Source organism: Nomascus leucogenys, chromosome 15 (assembly GCF_006542625.1).
Source record: "Nomascus leucogenys isolate Asia chromosome 15, Asia_NLE_v1, whole genome shotgun sequence".
Classification (NCBI taxonomy): domain Eukaryota; kingdom Metazoa; phylum Chordata; class Mammalia; order Primates; family Hylobatidae; genus Nomascus; species Nomascus leucogenys.
Genome location: NC_044395.1, coordinates 93,003,960 through 93,024,044, shown reverse-complemented (window position 1 = coordinate 93,024,044; position 20,085 = coordinate 93,003,960). Strand labels below are relative to the sequence as shown.

The 20,085-nt window shown below is 37.4% G+C and overlaps 1 protein-coding gene across 1 annotated transcript in view; it reads left to right on the top strand.

Annotated features, from left to right (window-relative positions):
- The window catches only part of CCDC73 (coiled-coil domain containing 73), a 148,449-nt gene that overhangs the window by 24,636 nt on the left and 103,728 nt on the right, over positions 1–20,085 (top strand). The window contains exon 2 of the mRNA XM_030828735.1: positions 10,368–10,439. Coding sequence (XP_030684595.1) covers positions 10,368–10,439 — 72 coding nt within the window. The remainder of the gene's footprint in view (positions 1–10,367; positions 10,440–20,085) is intronic.

Genomic DNA, 20,085 nt, shown 5'->3' with positions numbered 1-20,085 from the left:
AAGAATGTGTATTCTGCATTTCTTAGGTGCAGTGTTCTGTGAATATGAATTATATAGACCAACTTTGTCAATCTTGTTAAAATCTTCTATATTATTACTGATTTTTCTGTCTATGTTTTCCATATTTTTTTCTCTACATGTTTCAGTCTAGCTATTTTTTTCTGTCCTTTCACTTTACTAATTCTCTCTTCAGTTTGTCTAATCTGCTGATAAACTCAATCTATTGAGTTCTTAATTTGATTTATTATATTTTTCAGTTCTAATATTTCCATATGGTTTGTCTTTTATAATTTTCAGTCCTCCGTGGAAATTCATTTTGTTATATATTTCCCTGAGCATGTTAATCACATATATTTTAAAGTCTATGTCAATAAATTCAGTATCTGGACTTCTTGTAGATCCATTTCTATTGTCTCTCTTTCTCTCTTGGTTTTTGGTCATATGACCTTTTCTCCAGTGAAGTAGAGTAAATTTTGATTCCATGACTGACTTTGTGCATGAAAAGTTGTAAAGGAAATTTGAGGCTTTGGATGGTATTACCTTTCTTTAGAGAGATTTACTTTTGCTTCTGGAAGTTGGAGTTGGGCAGATTATTTTACTAGTCAGAGATTCAGCTGCCTGGAAGCTGTTTTCATCTTTGTGAGGAGTAATTTATTTCCACTTTGTACTCTAAGAGTGTAGCTCTTTGGGGTTGCAACTAAAATTCTAGGATATTTGCCAGAGTCCCTCCTCCTTGGCGGGCCCTGAACACTAAGCCTATCCTCATAAGACTGCTAGTGGATCTGCCTGTTTCTCAGCCTCTAGTGACCTATCAGATGCTGATTATCAGGATCACTTCTTTATGGTTCTCTTCTCTGTATGATCTTGGAGATGTATTCTACATCATCAGTCTTTTTGCAGGATCATGAAATTGTAGAAATTTAGAGATGAAAGTGACCTAATTATAGACCAACCTTCTAGACCAACCTAAAACCCAGAGACTCATACTCACATCTCCCCATTCCTTGTCCAGTGTTCTTCCATTAACATGTATAATAAGTTAGCTGAAATGAATAAAGTTGTTAACATAAAATTGAGCTATATTGTAAAGGGTTAGATAGCAAAATGTCTTTAGTTGTAATGAGCAAAACACTTAATGAGTAAGTGTTTTATAAGCTAGTAGGTAGGACAGCGAGATATAGTGGTCTCTCCTTATTTTGTGGGGGATAAGTTCCAGGACCTGCAGCAGATGCCTGAAACCTCAGATAGTATCAAACCCTGTGCAATATGTACTGTTTTTCCCGATGTGTACATACCTGTAATGAAGTTTAATTTATAAATTATGCATATAAGAAGTTAACAACCACTAAAAATAGAACAATTATAGCAATATACTATAATAAAAATTATGCAAATGTGGTCTCACTTTCTGCCAAAATATCTTATTGTATTATGTTGACCTGTTTTTGGACAATGGTTGACTGCGGGTAACTGAAACCTCAGAAAGTGAACCCATGGATAAGGGGGGATTACTATAAAGTAAAAAAAAAAGACATCTTCTTACTTCACTAAACTATATTTCACTACTTAACTGTATAGTAATTAATAAGAGGGGATATTACTCATTTTTGTCTGTATGAACCTAAAATGGTAATGATAATATTTGAAAAAAATTGAATGTTTAAAATTTATAATGATTTACAAATTAACAGTCCGAATCAACAAAATAGTTTATATTGAATCCACAATGTCTGCATTTTAGAAGTTAGACATCGTTTTTGATACATGTCCTTAACACATAGATAGAATTACTGATAAGGAGTGAGGATGCACAGTAATAGCACAGGAGTAACAAGTAACAGACACCTTCCTTCAGAATTCAGGCAGTTCACATGTGATGTGAGTAGGGTAGGAATTATGTTGACCTGGAAAGCATATATCTTCAGTTCAACCTACATCTGCCATTCAGCTCCAAGTAATTATTGGCATGTAGAAAAATAAGCTCTGTGCTATCCAGCTTTTTCAATTATTGAAGAGAAACTAGAAATACAGATTTCAACATGAAATCTATTGAATTCTAAAAATCGGAAGTAAGTTGAAAGTTTTAAAACAAACTATATTTCTGAGCCAGATCATCTCTACAATGGGGATTAAAGATCTCTACCACAAATCTTTTAGGCTTTTAAATTATGCATTAATTTGATAACCCTTTATAAGCCATTTCTCAATCTATGCCTTAAGAGAATTGAAAATTTAATGGGCATCACATGCTATGCAAATTAATGACTATACTATCACATAGTATGTATTATGTATCATAATAGAATCATGAGCAAAGTATTAGGGTAGTTCAGAAAGGGCACATTAAATTTGTTAAATATCTAAAGAATAAATTTTTGAATTCTAAATTAGCAGTAAACAAAAGTCAGTGGAGTTTTGGGTGGTTTAAAATAAGAAAAGTATGAGGGAAAACTGGATAATTAATGGCATAATATGTGGTAAATAACATTAAGCAGCATTTCAATACCCCATAAAATTAAAAATGGTATGGATAGAATCATACCCCTTTCTGATTATTATTATTTGTAGAATGTATATCTTTATACCATATGGAAAACTGATAAAATAGGTGTTAGCCACATTGCAGAAAAATAGCATTAGAATATATTTGTACTAGAGTAGGATTTTATTAACTTCATGCTTTCTATTATAAATTATTAAACTTTTTATTAGAACTTTAATTTTTTCTTCCATTTATCTTTAAGCAGCTTTTAAAAATTATAAAAATTCTTATTAAATGTCAATGAGAAAAAATATTAAATTTAATAAAAAATGTCTCTAACTTCAATAAAGTACCTAGAATACAGAATCTTAAAAGTGTTTATTTTTTATTAGATGCCTTAGGACTACAAGGATATAAGTGTTTTTACAAAAACAATAAAAGAGGAGTAATTTGATGGTTTATTTACTCTTTATAACCTTTAGAAAGTGTCATGCCTTTTTTAAAGTGTTTGCTTCAGGCAGCAGTTTTACAAGATGGGCTATGTATTGGTCAGGCCTCTTCAATTCTTGACCCTGAACAGATTTAGGTACATACACCAGGCACGTTTCCAAGCAGCCAAAATTGTAACTGGGTACTTGTACATTCCTTTTCAAACTCATAATCCACCTCCTACGAAATTGCTCAAATCAGTTTCTCATGTTGTCTAAGAAAATACTAATCACTCTTCCAGATAGTTTCTTGGTCTGAAAAGTACTCAAGATAAATATTTCTAACATTCATGGGCTAGCCTAAAAGTTTATATTTACACAAATCTCTTTCTTGATAGTATTTGAACCATGATTTTCACATTGGTCAACTTAATCTATTACAAAGATTTCTGATATAGAAAAGTATCTATTAATGTTAGAAAATTCATAGCAATTCTTAAATTCTTTTGTTTTTCATTCAACAAATATTTCTAGTTTTTATTTTGAGATGTTTTACCAAATAACCAGATTGTGCTTGCATATTTTACATAGGTAAAATAATTTTGAATGGTTTCCTAAATTTGAGGGGATATAAAGATTAACTTCTGAAGTTTTTGAAGGAAAGGAATATATATCATAACAATCCATACTGTTCTGCAGCATCCACAATCTCTTCAAGGTAGTGGAATGCAGCATTTAAAATACTTTGGAGACAGATGATCTGAGTTTGAATACTGGCTCTGCCATTTACCTCCTGTGTGACTTTAGGCAACCTATTTACCCTCTTGCTATCTCAGGTTCCTTATGTATAAAATGGCAATAGTAAGAGAACCTACCTCATTATATTATGTCCAGGATTCAAATAATAAATAAAAAGTACTAAGAACAATATCTAGATCATGGTAAGACCTCAGAACCCACTCTAACCACTGAAAGAGAAGTGGTTAAAAGAGAACCAGACCTACATGATGAAAACAGTATCTTGTACATTTTCAGTCCAACTGCTTTGAGAAGAGATGCATGTTTTATGCACACTCCTTCCCAAAACAAATGTATATATGTACATTTATTTCCTTTTTCAATATGTTTTAATAATAGAAAGGTATTACTGTAAGAGATTGTAATCTCTCCTCATTTATGTATCTTGTAGTATATACTGTTGGTATGGATTTCCTCCCTTCTTCCATGTGGAAAAACCCTAACTGTGTCATAGTGTGTCCGGAAGTAGTGGGTTCTTGGTCTCACTGACTTCAAGAATGAAGCCGCGGACCCTCGTGGTGAGTGTTACAGCTCTTAAGGTGGCGCGTCTGGAGTTTGTTCCTTCCGATGTTCGGATGTGTTCGGAGTTTCCTCCTTCTGGTGGGTTCGTGGTCTCGCTGGCTCAAGAGTGAAGCTGCAGACCTTCGCGGTGAGTGTTACAGTTCTTAAGGCGGCGCGTCTGGAGTTGTTCGTTCCTCCCGGTGGTCTCGTGGTCTCGCTGCCTTCAGGAGTGAAGCTGCAGACCTTCGCGGTGAGTGTTATAGCTCATAAATGCAGTGTGGACCCAAAGAGTGAGCAGTAGCAAGATTTATTGCAAAGAGCGAAAGAACAAAGCTTCCACAGTGTGGAAGGGAACCCCAGCGGGTTGCCACTGCTGGCTCGGGCAGCCTGCTTTTATTCTCTTATCTGGCCCCACCCACGTCCTGCTGATTGGTAGAGCCCAGTAGTCTGTTTTGACAGGGTGCTGATTGGTGCGTTTACAATCTCTGAGCTAGACATAAAGGTTCTCCATGTCCCCATCAGATCAGTTAGATACAGAGTATCCACACAAAGGTTCTCCAAGGCCCCACCAGAGCAGCTAGATACAGAGTGTCGATTGGTGCACTCACAAACCTCGAGCTAGACACAGGGTGCTGATTGGTGTGTTTACAATCCCTGAGCTAGACTCAAAGTTTCTCCACGTCCCCATCAGATCAGTTAGATACAGAGTATTGACACAAAGGTTCTCCAAGGCCCCACCAGAGCAGCTAGATACAGAGTGTCGATTGGTGCACTCACAAACCTCAAGCTAGACACAGGGTGCTGATTGGTGTGTTTACAAACCTTGAGCTAGATACAGAGTGCCGATTGGTGTATTTACAATCCCTGAGCTAGACATAAAGGTTCTCCAAGGCCCCACCAGAGTAGCTAGATACAGAGTGTCGATTGGTGCATTCACAGACCCTGAGCTAGACACAGGGTGCTGATTGGTGTATTTACAATCCCTGAGCTAGACATAAAGGTTCTCCATGTCTCCACCAGACTTAGGAGCCCAGCTGGCTTCACCCAGTGGATCCTGCACCGGGGCTGCAGGTGGAGCTGCCTGCCAGTCCTGCGCCGTGCACTCCTCAGCCCTTGGGTGGTCGATGGGACTGGGCGCCGTGGAGCAGGGGGTGGCGCTCGTCAGGGAGGCTCAGGCTGCATAGGAGCCCACGGAGGCGGGGTAAGGCTCAGGCATGGTGGGCTGCAGTCCCCAGGCCTGCCCCACGGGAAGGCAACTAAGGCCTGGCGAGAAATCGAGCGCAGCGCCAGTGGGCTGGCACTGCTGGGGCACCCAGTACACCCTCTGCAGCTGCTGGCCCGTGTGCTAAGCCCCTCATTGCCCGGGGCCGGCAGGGCTGGCCGGCTGCTCTGAGTGAGGGGCCCACCGAGCCCACGCCCACCCGGAACTCCAGCTGGCCCGCAAGCGCCGTGCGCAGCCCCTGTTCCCGCTCACGCCTCTCCCTCCACACCTCCCTGCAAGCTGAGGGAGCCGGCTCCAGTCTTGGCCAGCCCAGAAAGGGGCTCCCACAGTGCAGCGGTGGGCTGAAGGGCTCCTCAAGTGCTGCCAAAGTGGGAGCCCAGGCAGAGGAGGCGCTGAGAGCTAGTGAGGGCTGTGAGGACTGCCAGCACGCTGTCACCTCTTAATAGGGTCCACCTCTCATGACTGTGAGTCGGATAAGTCCTCACTGGTATTAATCACCTATAAAGATCCAATGTGCTTCCCCTGCCAATGACTGGCTTAGGAGAGGGTATGTGACACAGTTATGGCCAATGAAATATTAGGGAATGTGTGTTGGGAAGCTTCTCGGAAAGCTTTTGTTAACCTTTTTTTAAGAGAATACACTTTTTCTACTGCAGGATGTTCTCTGACTTGTCATTAATGCCTAAAATGAAAGTAACCATTTTGCAACCATGAGGGGTGGAAAGCATGATGAAAATCACTGATAATGGCAAAATGGAAAGATGAGCAGAATCATAGTATTGATGATATTGTTGAGTGGGCCACTGAAATAATCAATTGTAGAAGCACTACCTTTAGACTCCTGTTCATGTGAGATGCTAACTCCCATAAGCCATTGTGAGCTGGATTTTGTTGTTGTTATTTGCTGCTAAAAACGTTCTAAATGAGACAACTTTCATGAAAGTCTATCTTTGAGTAACATAGCATAAGTGTATATATGTGTATGTATGTATAATAAAGCAAAGGACATAAAAGTGAGTCATAGGCCGGGCGCGGTGGCTCACACTTGTAATCCCAGCACTTTGGGAAGCTGAGGCGAGCAGATCACGAGGTCAGGAGATCGAGACCATCCTGGCTAACATGGTGAAACCCCGTCTCTACTAAAAATACAAAAAATTAGCCGGGCACAGTGGCAGGCGCCTGTAGTCCCAGCTACCCCAGCTACTCGGGAGGCTGAGGCAGGAGAATGGCGTGAACCCAGGAGGCAGAGCTTGCAGTGAACTGAGATCACACCACTGCACTCCAGCCTGGGCGACTCTGTCTCAAAAAAAAAAAAGTGAGTCATAGTAAAATATTTCATTTAAAAAGCACATATTTTATCTGTTAATATCTACTCTTTGTTTTCTTTCCAACATGTTATTATGAAAATTGTCAAACATACAGCAAAACTGAAAGAATTTTACAGTGAACACTCATATAACATTAATTTTTTTTATTTTTGCTTTATCACATATCTATCCCTCTTTTGACTTCATTCTGATGATTTCAAAGTAAATTGCAGACATCAGTATACTTCCTCCTGATATTTAAAATGAATATCATGGGCCAAGTGCAGTGGCTCTTTCCTGTAATCTCAGCACTTTGGGAGGCCGAGGCAGACAGATCACCTGAGGCCAGGAGTTTGAGACCAGCCTGGCCAACATGGTAAAACCCCATTTCTACTAAAAATATAAAAATTAGCTGGGCATGGTGGCATGTACCTGTAATCTCAGCTACTTGAAAGGCTGAGGCAGGAGAATTGCTTGAACCTGGGATGCGGAGGTTGCAGTGAGCCAAAATCGCACCACTGCACTCCAGGCTGGGTCTGGGTGACAGAGCGAGACTGTGTCTCAAAAAATAAAAAATAAAATAAGTATCATTACAAAGGGTTTACTATTTTTCTACGGCTTTTTTCCTTACATTAAAGTTTATATACAATGAAATGTACACATCTTAGCTGTACATTCAGTGAGTTTTGACAGATGAATACACCTGTATAATTGAAACCTTATCAAGATGTGAAATATTTTCATCAACACAGAAAGCTCCCTCATGCCTCTTCCCAGGCAAATTCTATCCTTAATGCCCACCCCAAGAGATAATTGCTCTCTTGATTTTTTACCCTACTCAATTAGTTTTTTTTATTCAACCATTTCATTTAAATGGAATCATCACTGTGTATTCTTTTGGGTAAGGCTGCTTTCACTCAGCATGTTTTAAATTAATCTATGTTGTATATATTAGCATACAGATTCTATAAATGCTTTTCAAAGTGTATACTTATATAATTCATTTTCTCTGATGTGATTATAAGTTGCATTTTCAATTTTGGTTTCTGCATATTCATTGTTAAAATATAGAAATATGACATTGTTTTTTGTGTGTTAATCTTGTATCCTGTGACCTTCTTAAATTCACTTACTATTTTTGGGAGTTTTTTTGTAGGTTCCTTAGTATTTTCTATGCATACAATCATATCATCTGCAAATAGAGGTAGTTTTATTTTTTCCTTTCCAATCTGTTTATTTACTTGGGTATGACTTATAGCAGTGGCTAAAACTTTCAGTATTATATTTAATAAGAGCGATGAGAATAGACATCCCTATATTGTTTCTGATCTTAAAGGGAAAGCATTCAGTCTTTCACCATTAAATATGATGCTAAATGTACGGTTTTTGTAAATGTTCTTTACAAAAAGCAAGGATAATATTTTTATTCCTAACTTGGTAAGAGTTTTTATCAAGAATGGATGTTGAATTTTGTTAAGTGTTTTCCCTGTGTTGGTTGATGTGATCATATGATTAGCGTATTGATGTAATAAATTATACTGATTGATTTTCAACTGTTGAACCAGCTTTGCATACCTGCAATAAATTCCACTTGTCATGGTATATAATTTTTAAATTATATTGTTGGATTCTGTTTGCTAATATGTTATTAAGGATTTTTGCATCAAAATTTGTGAGAAGTATTGGTCAGAGTATTCCCTTTGTGCTGTCTTTGGTATTGGTATTATGGTAAATAGGTCTGATAAAATCAGTTAGTATGTGTTTCCTCCTCTTCTGTTTTTCTGGAAGAGACTGTGTAAAAGTGGTGTTAATTCTTTAAATATTTGGTAGTATTCTCCAGTGAAACCATCTGGGCCTGAAGATTTCTTTTTGGGAGACTTTTTATTAAAAACTCAACTCCTTTCATAGTTACAGGGCTATTTAGATTGTCTGTATTATCTTGGTTGAGTTTTGATAGTTTGTGGCTTTCGAGACATTGGCCAATTTCTCTAAGTTGTCAAATTACTGAGTGTAAAGTTTTTTTGTAGCATTTGCTTATTATCTTTTTAACAGTTATGTTTTTGTACATGGTCTTTTTTAGCTCTTTGACCGTATTTAAAATAGTTTGATTAAAAGTTTTATGTAGTACATCCAATTTCTGGGCTTCCTAAAGTATAATTTCCATTATTTTTTTTCCCATATAATGGGCTACACTTTGCTTTTACTTTGCATGCCTTGTAACTTTTTGTTAAAAACATTTTGGATATATGGCAGCTCTGGAAATCAGACTCTTCTCACTTTCTAGGGTTCCTGCTTCTTGTCTTTGTTTAGTGTGTCTTTGAACTAATTTGTAAGGTCTGTTGTATTTGTTGTGTGTGGCTACTGACTTTGCTGTTAATATTAGTGGTCAGCTAGTGATCACAGAGATTTCTTTAAATACCAAAGGAAACAAAAAATCTCCTAGTTTTTACAGAAGGGCTCTGTGTGTGTGTGTGTGTGTTGAGGCACACCTTCAATACTTAAACCAGGCAGTTTTCAACTCTGCCTGTTATTCAGCAGAAGCTTCAGATTTCTCTAGTGATAACTTATGTTTGTGATGTGGGCAAATTCAGGAGTATTACATTATTTCAAACAAAACCAGAGAGTATTTCTAAATGACTGCTTCCTGCTTGGCATTGGGCCTCCCCACTTGTCTTTGGGTCTTTTCTTTGTCCTGCTTCCCAGAGAAACTGTCTTTGCAGCTCTCCTTGCTGTATCTCCTTGTTCTTTTTACTTGATGCTTACTGGCATGGCGGTGGTGGGAGACAGGGGAAGAAGGGCATTCTCTGATGTTCTCATTAAACCTTAGTCTTAGGTGAACCTGAGTCTCAGGATGAGATCTTCATGAGTGTTTGGTCCCTCCTTCGTATGTAATGCTGGGCCTAGCATGTATTCCTGCCCCTCCCACAATGAAAGAACTGTTGTTGCCTTGTTCTCCCAGTCCTCCTCTTCCCAGCTGCTGCTTAGAGGAGATAAGGAAGATAGGTCTGCGTAGGTAGAATTTTTAGTGATGACTTTTGGTCCCCTTGCCCAGCTGCAGAGGGTTTCCACTAGTGCTTTTAGCTATAGTTTCTGTTGCCCTCCCCTCTGCAGATTAAGGGTTTTGATCTGTAGAGGAAATAAGGAAGATGGTTTGTGACTTCTCTTCCCCTATATAGCCAGTGCTGCAGGGGAAAACTTTTATAGGATTTTTCTCAACCTTTTCTGTAAGCACCTGGTGGGTTTCCTAGAAGAAAAGCCTGCTAGAAAGTATAAATCTCCCTATTTCAAGGGATTCATATTTTTACAGTAGCCTACATTCTACCTTTAGCAATTTATTAAGGACTTTTCATTGAAGCTTCTTACCAGTCCTCAGTAGCTTATGTCCCAGGTAAGCAAATGTCAGGGTTCTGTTTCTCTAGGCACCTGTCTCTATCCAGATTTTGGGTACTTGATTGATGTGGGACCTCAGTTCTATGATGGACTTGTCTATTTAATTTGCAGTTTGTCCAGATTTTTTTCTTGTTGTAAAGGTGGGAGTATGCTATTTCTATATCTCTCCAGAAAGAGCTGAAACTGGAAGTTTTAAAGTCTTTATTTTTATAGCACTTTTCTTTTTCTTTTTGACTTAGGAAGCAGAAATTCATTATGAAGAGCAGATTGGTAAAATTATTGTGGAGACACAGGAACTTAAATGGCAAAAGGTGAGTGATATGATTAGGCTTTGTGTCCCCAGCCAAATCTAATCTTGAATTGTAATCCCCATAACCCCCACGTGTCAAGGGAGAGACAAGGTGGAGGCAATTGAATCATTTGGGCGGTTTCCCCATGCTGTTCTCCTGATAGTTTTCATGAGATCTAATGGTTTTATAAGGGGTTCTTCCCTCTTTGCTCAGCACTTCTTCTTTCTGTCACCTTGTAAAGAAGGTGCCTTGCTTCCACTTCGCCCTCCATCATGATTGTAAGTTTCCTGAGGCCTCCGCAGACATGCTGAACTGTGAGTCAATTAAACCTCTTTCTATTATAAATTACCCAGTCTTGGGCAGTTCTTTATAGCAGTACGAAAGCTAACTAATAAAGTGAGTATTTTTTTTCTCTCAGATTAGTATTTATAGCATCTATTTTAAAATGTATTCTAGTCCTTATTGTCAAGTTAATTTTTAAATTTTCTAATATATTCAGGGGTTAGTGGATTATTTTAGATAAAATCTCAAGAAAATCCCAACTAAAACTGTTGGTAACATTTAGGCTTCCAGAAAACTGAGAATAAGAATTTTGTTCAGCTTTTTGATACGGCACTGTGAATAACTCTGAAAACTATTTTACATCTGAGAAACACATTGTGTGTTATAGGGGAGTGAGAATATTTTGAAAGCAATGAAACCTCATAACTAGTACCATATTTTCCCAGGGTGTTATTACATAATGCAACTAAATATTAAAAAATAGTAGCAGCTCTTATTTTCTCCATAGTTTTATCTGTATTGAAGCATTTATGATAGTGCTTCTCATGCTGTTCCATCAGAGTAATCTTAACAACTAAAACCTGAAGGTGTAATTATGCTGATTTCTGTTCTCATTGTTTGGTAATATTGAAACAGGAATTGGGGGTGACATCAGAATCAGAAGTCAGGTGATAGTGGATAGACCAAACTAGAAATAATTGGGATTTCGAGGCTAGACAGATCCAAAGGGTGTGCAGACTGTGGGAGTAAAATCAGGGTTGAATTATATGAAGGACAAGTCTGAAACAGACCTATCTGTGGAGGGAAAGAATATGGAGGGAAAGAATAGGTAAATATTAAGTACAACTAATTTCAAGCAGATTTTAAAATGTAAAGTTATATCTTGTTTTTGTATAGAGCTAACAGCATAAAGTTATCACGGTCCTTAAGGTAAGTTTAACGAACCCAATTTAATGACCAACTGCAGTGGCTCACGCCTGTAATCCCAGCACTTTGGTAGGCCAAGGCAGGAGGGTTACTTGAAGCCAGGAGATCAAGACCAGCCTGGGCAACATAGTGCGACCTTGTCTCTATTAAAAAATACATATATTAGCAGGATGTGGTGGTGTGTGCCTGTAGTCCTAGCTCCTTGGGAGGCTGAGGTGGGAGGATCACTTGAGCCCAGGAGTTTGAGGCTGTAGTGAGCTATGTTTGTGCCATTGCACTCCAGCCTGGGTGCAGAGCGAGGCTCTGTCTCTAAAAATAAATAAATAAATCCAATTTAAAATGTCAACATATTTTGGGTAATTAAGCTTATTCTAAGGTTTATGTGGACATAAACATACAAGAGTGGCTGGGAAATTTAAAAAGAAAGGAATGAAATAGTCATACTTGATTCTTAAACATAATATAAAGCTGTCATAATTAAAATAGCTTGGTGCAGTATACATATTTAGTAGAACACAACAGAATCTAGAAATAGATCCAAATACATAAGATAATTTAGTGAATGTTAACAGTGGCCTTTAAATCTGTGGGGAATAACAGATTATTCAAGAAATGGTATTAAAGCTGGATTCCATCTGAAGAAAAATCCAGATTCCTACCTTTACCAACTTTTAGAAAAACAAGAACTTTCATATGTTGTTAGCAGTGTAAATTAGAACTGCCTGGTTGCATTCCCTCAAATATCACCAAACAACTTGTTAATAAAGCAGGTGTGTTTATTGAAACTCATTGCAGTAAGTGAAAACACTACTTTTACAGAGTCTTAGTATTTCAAAAGTTGCAAATCAGTATTGGACTATGTAGAGGGTTATAGGGTCTAGGTGCAAGTAGATTTAGGCAGATCTTTTAAGGGAGGATATTGATGGGGATTGGGCAAATTTTGTAATGTAGTATTTTAGGATTGTGAATGTGGCAACATGGAGGCTCTTGAAGCTACTCTTGAGAATAAATAGTTGTTTGATAAACCAGATGTTTACCCAAATAAACTATTGTCTCAGATAAGTTGTTTTGCAGCAGTTGCCCGAAACAAACAGTGATATAATTTATTGGTTTTTATAGTCTTATATTTACTGGGCAAAGGTTTCCTGGAACAAAAACTAAGTTGTGTTGACACAGGTATTCTCAGTTCTTACTCTGAATATCTCTGTTATATTGATGCAGGTGGTTTCAGTTCTCAGTCCCCTTTTGCTTCTTCAACCTGAGCTGGAAAATAAAATAAACCATTATTATTTAGGATGTGATCAGTCAAGATTTATGCTGCTTGATGAAGAGTCATGATGGCATGTAGGTGGTTTCTGGTGATGTGTGTGTGTGTGTGTGTGTGTGTATCAATTTTTCCTTTTGTTGGATCATAATTTGTTGGATCATTTTATAGGACAGTGGCTATGCAACAGTACTTAAGACTCCAGAAGTTACACTTCTGAACACACCAACGTGGAAAAACACTAAGGAAAAGTTTATTATCAGAACTTGTAGATCACTTTTAAGCCAGCAGCCAGGAATACCTGTATTAAACCAAGAGAACAGAGGCCATCCCCAAATCAAAAATTTCCATTAGTAATTGGACTCACACCATAGAGTGGCCAAGAATGTAGGGAGCAATATTAAGAATAAGGACCTTTGAAACCATCATGGTTAATAAATAATATGTTTTTACTCACTTAAGGGGCTGGATTAAGACAGGGGAAAGAAAGTACCTCAGAAAATAAAGAACAAAAGCCTGCAAATAAAAGCATTGCAATCTTTAGCTCTGATTATCTAGGTAGGGTGTTAGCAGGCTTTTTATGTACAGAGCCGTATAGTAAATATTTCAGGCTTTGTGGACGGTATGGTCTCTGTCACAACCATTCAACTCTGTTGTTATAGTGTAAAAGCAGCCATGGACAGTACTTACATGAATCAGTGTGGCTATGTTCCTATAAAATGTTATGGACACTAAGATTTATATTTTATACAATATTCAGGTGATTTGAAATGTTATTTTTTTATTTTTCTTTTTAACCCATTAAAAATATAAGAACCATTCCTGGCTCACAGGCCATATAAAAACAGACTATGTAGGTCTTGTGTAGAGGCTGTCTTGATCCATACCTCTTGAATGATAGCTGTTTCTTTCTGAATATGTCTGCTTCTGAAGCTTTCTCAAGACTCCGTAGATTTAAATTTCTTGATGGAATGGCATTCCATGTATTAGTGAAACCTAGTGTCTGTTCATCTGGGAGACATGAATTCAAGGATCTATTCCCCGGGGGTTTAGCTACTGTGCTAGCAGTTCTTGGTAGGATTATTTCCAACATGGTTTCAGGATGTTTGTTTTTTCTCTCAGGTCATTTCTAGAAGACACTACCTCTGAGCTTTTGGTCATATAGAAGAAAAGCAACTTTTATCTGTTTGTGATAAGACTCTGAAACATATTACATTAGTCCCTTGGAGTACTTTGCCACATTTGCCTGAAGTAAAGAAATGTCCAAAATCAGGGGAGAAGTGGCCAACTTCATAGGGCAAACTCTTAACAAGTTTATATGGTAAAAGCCAATGAATATAGGGGAGTATGGACTTCATGGTGTTATGAGTTAGAGGTAACCTTCTTGGTCATGGAAGTTTAAGAGTGTCAGATACAGTGTGCCATTAGTCCTCTCTACTTTTCTTCAAGTTTGAGGATGATGGGGGCAATGAATTTCTAAATAAATGACAAGGTTTTGCAAAGTTCTGTAATGACAGTCCCAGTAAATTGAGTAACCCTGTCCCTCGAGATCCTCAGGTTGGAAACACAAAATCAAGTAATTTGTTTTTCTACTCACAGAACTGTAGCTCTCTGGCAAGAAGTTTTAGTTCATCCTGAGAAGATGGAAGCAATGATGAACATATTCAGAACCTGTTCTAGGGGTTAATTTTAGGAAATCCATTTGAAAGTGTTTATAGAGACTCTAAGGCTTGGATTTACAAGGATAACAGTTTTACCAAGACAGTGCTAATGGCAGCTATACACCAGAGACATCCTCGGCAATTTTAGTAAAATTTCACCACCAATGCTAATTGAATATAATGTTCAGTTTGTCCTTGCTCTGAGGGGTAATTTCCTATAAAATTTTTACAAAGTTCCATTGAGGTCCTCTGGTGCCACCAAGTGTCTGTCCTGAAAGAGATTTTCTTTTTGTAATTTATTATTATGTTTTTTCTTCAGACTCTGGAGCCAGTTGTAGGCATTCCAAAACAGCCTTTTTAAATTTCTTCAAAGATTTGGCTTTTTGGATATCATGGGGGCCAGGACTGTATGTCATAAAGATTAACTAGGATATTTCCTCTAGCCTTAACATTATCCCTTTCAGTGTGGCTTTATGATAACCATCCCCTAAGGAAGCATTAGAACACTTAAAATGGTTGACTACTTGAAATTGGGATTCCTACTGAGATCAGAAACCATAATTATTTTTACAGTATTCCAAAATCATGGACTACACCAAAGGCATAGCTGCTATTAATGTTAACTCTCTAATGTCTTGACAACTGGCAAGCTTTGCTGAGTAGAATAAGTTCTGTCATCTGGGTTGGTTTAACCTCTGGTAAGGAGTCATGATTTAGGGGTCAGTTGAGACTGTTGCAGTATATCCTGCCTGATATTTTTTCCATTTCACTTTCAAAAAATGACCTATCATCAAACAAGATTACATGTAAATTTAATCTGGGGGGAGTTTCTAATAAATCTGTCTGAAGCACAGTTATTGCTTAGACAGAGACTAAATCGTCATGGATTTCCCTTTCTTTGGGTAATGGAAAAACAATACCAGGCTTTTTGTTAAACTTGTCTATGAGTAACACTTATTAGAAATAGAGATCAAAGAGATATACTTTATATAGGAAGTTATTGATTATCAAAATATTTCTTGAAAGAAAGTTTGGTAGGTGCTCTGTCCAATCCCCATCTCTTTACTACATTAGTATATTTTTTTCATTAAGATATAAAAGCATTTTAACCTGTTTCTATTCAAGCATTTATATATGCTATATATAAAATGAACAGTGTATATATACATATTTATAATAAATAACACATAAAAAGTAAATTAGTATATACATGTACATATATGTAAGCTTAGCTAAGATTATATGACAGACTTATTGGCAATTTTAGGGGGCAATTGTCAAATAGTATTATTGTATAGTTTGTGCAAATTAAAAATTAAAGAGAAATAAGCAATGAGTTTTTCTTTTTCAATTTTCATGCCTCTTTACTTTTTATTTAGATCTTTATTTTAATTGAAAAATAAATATTGTATATATGGGCTACAATGTGATATTTTGATATACCTGTGTATGTATATGTTGTGGAATGGTTATATCAAACTAATTAACATATCCATCACTTCAATGCTTATTTTTTTATAGTGAGAATATTTAAAATCTACTTTTACCAATTTTGAAATATACATTATTATTAACTATGCTTACTACATGCTGTACAGTAGATCTCAAACTTATTCTTTCCATCTAACTGGAACTTTGTACCCTTGATCAACATCTCCCTTCCCTCCACCCCAGGCCTCCATCTCCCTAGCTTCTTGTAACCACTATTCTACTCTCAACTTGTATAAGTTTGACTTTTTTAGATTTCATATATAAGTGAGATCATGTGGTATTTGTCTTCCTATTAGTAGACTTTCAGGTATTATAGCACTGGGTGGAAATGTGTGGGGGAGAAAGTAATAAAAGTTCATAGGAGGTGAACCTGCTTGCTGAGAAATGTGTTTTTAGTAAATAACAAGGATTGCACAGCGTGAGGTACCATGAAGTCTAAATAAATCCTTAAACCACATTAGTAGAAGCCTCTACTAGTTTGACAGCTGCTAATACTGCCCTTGATAAGGAGTTGGCTTTTGCCACTAGGTCGAAGGGAAGACTGTAATAAACAGTTAGATCCTGATGACTCCCATGGTATTCTGTTAGAGCATTAAGGGCTTGTCTACACTGCTGAGGTACAAATAGGTAGAAAGCTTTATGACAATCGGACGACCCAGAAAGGGGCACTGTTAAAGTTTTTGTTTTCTTCAATAGGTTTTTAGGGAGCAGGTAGTGTTTAGTTACATGAATAAGTTCTTCAGTGGTCATGTCCAAGATTTTGGTGCACCCATCACCCGAACAGTGTACACTGTACCTAGTGTGTATTCTTTTATCCCTCACCCCTCTCCCAGCCTTTCGCCTGATTCCCCAAAGTCCAATGTATTATTCTTAGGCCTTTGTGTGCTCATAGCTTAGCTCCCTCTTATGAGTGAGAACATATGATATTTGGTTTTCCATTCCAGAGTTACTTCACTTAGCATAAAGTCTCCAATTTCATCCAGGTTGCTGCAAATGCCATTATTGCGTTCCTTTTTATGGCTAAGTAGTATTCCGTGGTATATGTATACCATATTTTCTTTATCTACTTGTTGATTGATGGGCATTTGGACTGGTTCCATATTTTTGCAGTTACAAATTGTGCTGCTATAAACATGGATGTACAAGTATCTTTTTTGTATAATAACTTCTTTTCCTCTGGGTCGATACCTAGTAGTGGGATTGCTGGATCAAATGGTAGATCTACTTTTAGTTTTTAAAGGAATCTTCACACTATTTTCTATTGTGGTTGTACTAGTTTACATTCCTACAAGCAGTTTAAAAGTATTCCCTTTTACCACCTCCACACCAACATCTATTATTTTTTGATTTTTTGATTATGGCCATTCTTGCAGGAGTAAGGTGGTATCACATTGTGGTTTTGATTTGCATTTCCCTGATCGTTACTGATGTTGAGCATTTTCCCATATGCTTGTTGGCCCATTTGTATATCTTTTTTTTAAGATTCTGGATATCGTCCTTTGTCAGATGTATAGATTGTGAAGATTTTCTCCCACTGTGTGGATTGTCTGTTAACTCTGCTGATTATTTCTTTTGCTGTGCAGAATCTTTTTAGTTTAATTAAGTCCCATCTATTCATCTTCATTTTTGTTGCATTTGCTTTGGGTTCTTGGTCATGAGATAGATGGCAACACAATAATAGCGGGGGACTTTAATACTCCACTGACAGTGCTAGACAGATCATCCAGAGAGAAAGTCAGCAAAGAAACAATGGACTTAAACTATACCCTAGAACAAATGGACTTATCGTATATTTACAGAACATTCTACCCAACAACTGCAGAATATGCATTCTGTTAATCAGTACATGGAACATTCTCCAAGAAAGACCATATGATAGGCCACAAAACAAGTCTCAGTAAGTTTAAGAAAATCAAAATTATATTAAGTACTCTCTCAGACCACAGTAGAATAAAATTGGAAATCAACTCCAAAAGGAACCCTCAAAACCATACAAATACACGGAAATTAAATAACTGGCTCCTGAATGATCATTGGGTCAATGATGAAATCAAGATGGAAATTTAAAAATTCTTTGAACTGAATGAAGTTAGTGACACAACCTATCAAAACCTCTGGGATACAGCAAAAGTGGTGCTAAGAGGAAACTTCATAGCATTAAGTGCCTATATCAAAAAGTCTGAAAGGGCACATACAGACAATCTAAGGTCACACCTCACGGAACTGGAAAAACAAGAACAGTCCAAACCCAGCAGAGGAAAAGAAATAACAGATCAGAACAGAACTAAGTGAAATTGAAACAAGAAAAACAATACCAAAGATAAATGAAACAAAAGCTGATTCTTTGGAAAGATAAATAAAATTGATTAGTGAGATTAACCAAGAAAAGAGAGATGATCCAAATAAGCTCAACTAGAAATGAAACGGGATACTACAACTGATACCACAGAAATACAAAAGATTATTCAAGGCTGCTATGAACACCTTTATGTGCATAAACCAGAAAACCTAGAGGAGACGGATAAATTCCTGGAAATATACAAACCCGCTAGATTAAACCAGGAAGATATAGAAACTCTGAACAGACCAATAACAAGCAGTGAGATTGAAGTGGTAATAAAAAAAATTGTCAACAAAAAAAGTCTAGGATTCACAGCTGAATTCTGTCAGACATTCAAAGTATTGGTACCAATCCTGCTGACACTATTTCAAAAGAGAAAGAGGGAATTCTCCCTTAATCATTCTATGAAGCCAGTATCACCCTAATACCAAAACCAGGCAAGGACATAACAACAACAACGACAACAAAAAACCTACAGACCAATATCCCTGATGAACATAGATGCAGAAATCCTCAACAAAATACTAGCGATCCAAATCCAACAGCAGGCTGTGCACGGTGGCTCACACCTATAATCCCAGCACCTTGGGAGGCCAAGGTGGTGGATCACCTGAGGTCAGGAGATCAAGACCAGCCTGGACAACATGGCAACACCCCATCTCTACTAAAAATATAACAATTAGCCAGGATTGGTGGTGGGCGCCTGCAGCCCCAGCTACTCAGGAGGCTGAGACAGGAATTGCTTGAACCTGGGAGGTGGAGGTTGCAGTGAGCCAAGATCACATTACTGCACTCTAGCCTGGGCAACAGAGTAAGACTCCATTTCAAAAACAAACAAAAAACAAATCCAACAGCATATCAAAAAGATAATCCACCATGATCAAGTAGGTTTCATACAAGGAAATGCAGAGATGGTTTAACAGACTTAAGTCAATAAATGTCATATATCACGTAAACAGAAAAATCACGTGATCATCTCAATAGACACAGAAAAAGTATTTGGCAAAATCCAGCATGCCTTTATGATTAAAACCCTCAGCAAAATCATCATAGAAGGGACATACCTTAAGGTAATAAAAGCCATCTATGACAAACCCACAGCCAACATTATACGGGGAGAAGTTGAAAACATTCCCTCTGAGAACTGAAACAAGGATGCCCACTTTCACTACTTCTATTCAGCATAATACTAGAAGTCCTAGCCGGAGCAATCAGACAAAAGAAAGAAAGGGCATACAAATTGGTAAAGAGAAAGTCAAACTGTCGCTGTTTGTGGATCGTATGATCATATACCTAGAAACCCTAAAGACTCATCCAAAAAGCTCCTAGAACTGGCAAATCAATTCAACAAAGTTTCAGGATACAAAATTAATGTACACAAATCAGTAGCTCTGCTTTACACCAATAGCAATCAAGCTGAGAATCAAATTAAAAACGTAACCCCTTTTACAATAGCTGCAAAACAAACAACAACCAAAAAAACATAGGAATATACCTAACCAAGGAGATGGAAGACCTTTACAAGGAAAACTACAAAACACCACTGAAAGAAATCACAGATGACATAAACAAATGGAAACACATCCCATGCTCATGGATGACTAGAATCAATAGTGTGAAAATGTCCACATTGCCAAAAGCAATCTACAAATTCAATGCAATTTCCTTAAAAATACCAGCATTATTCTTAACAGAACTAGA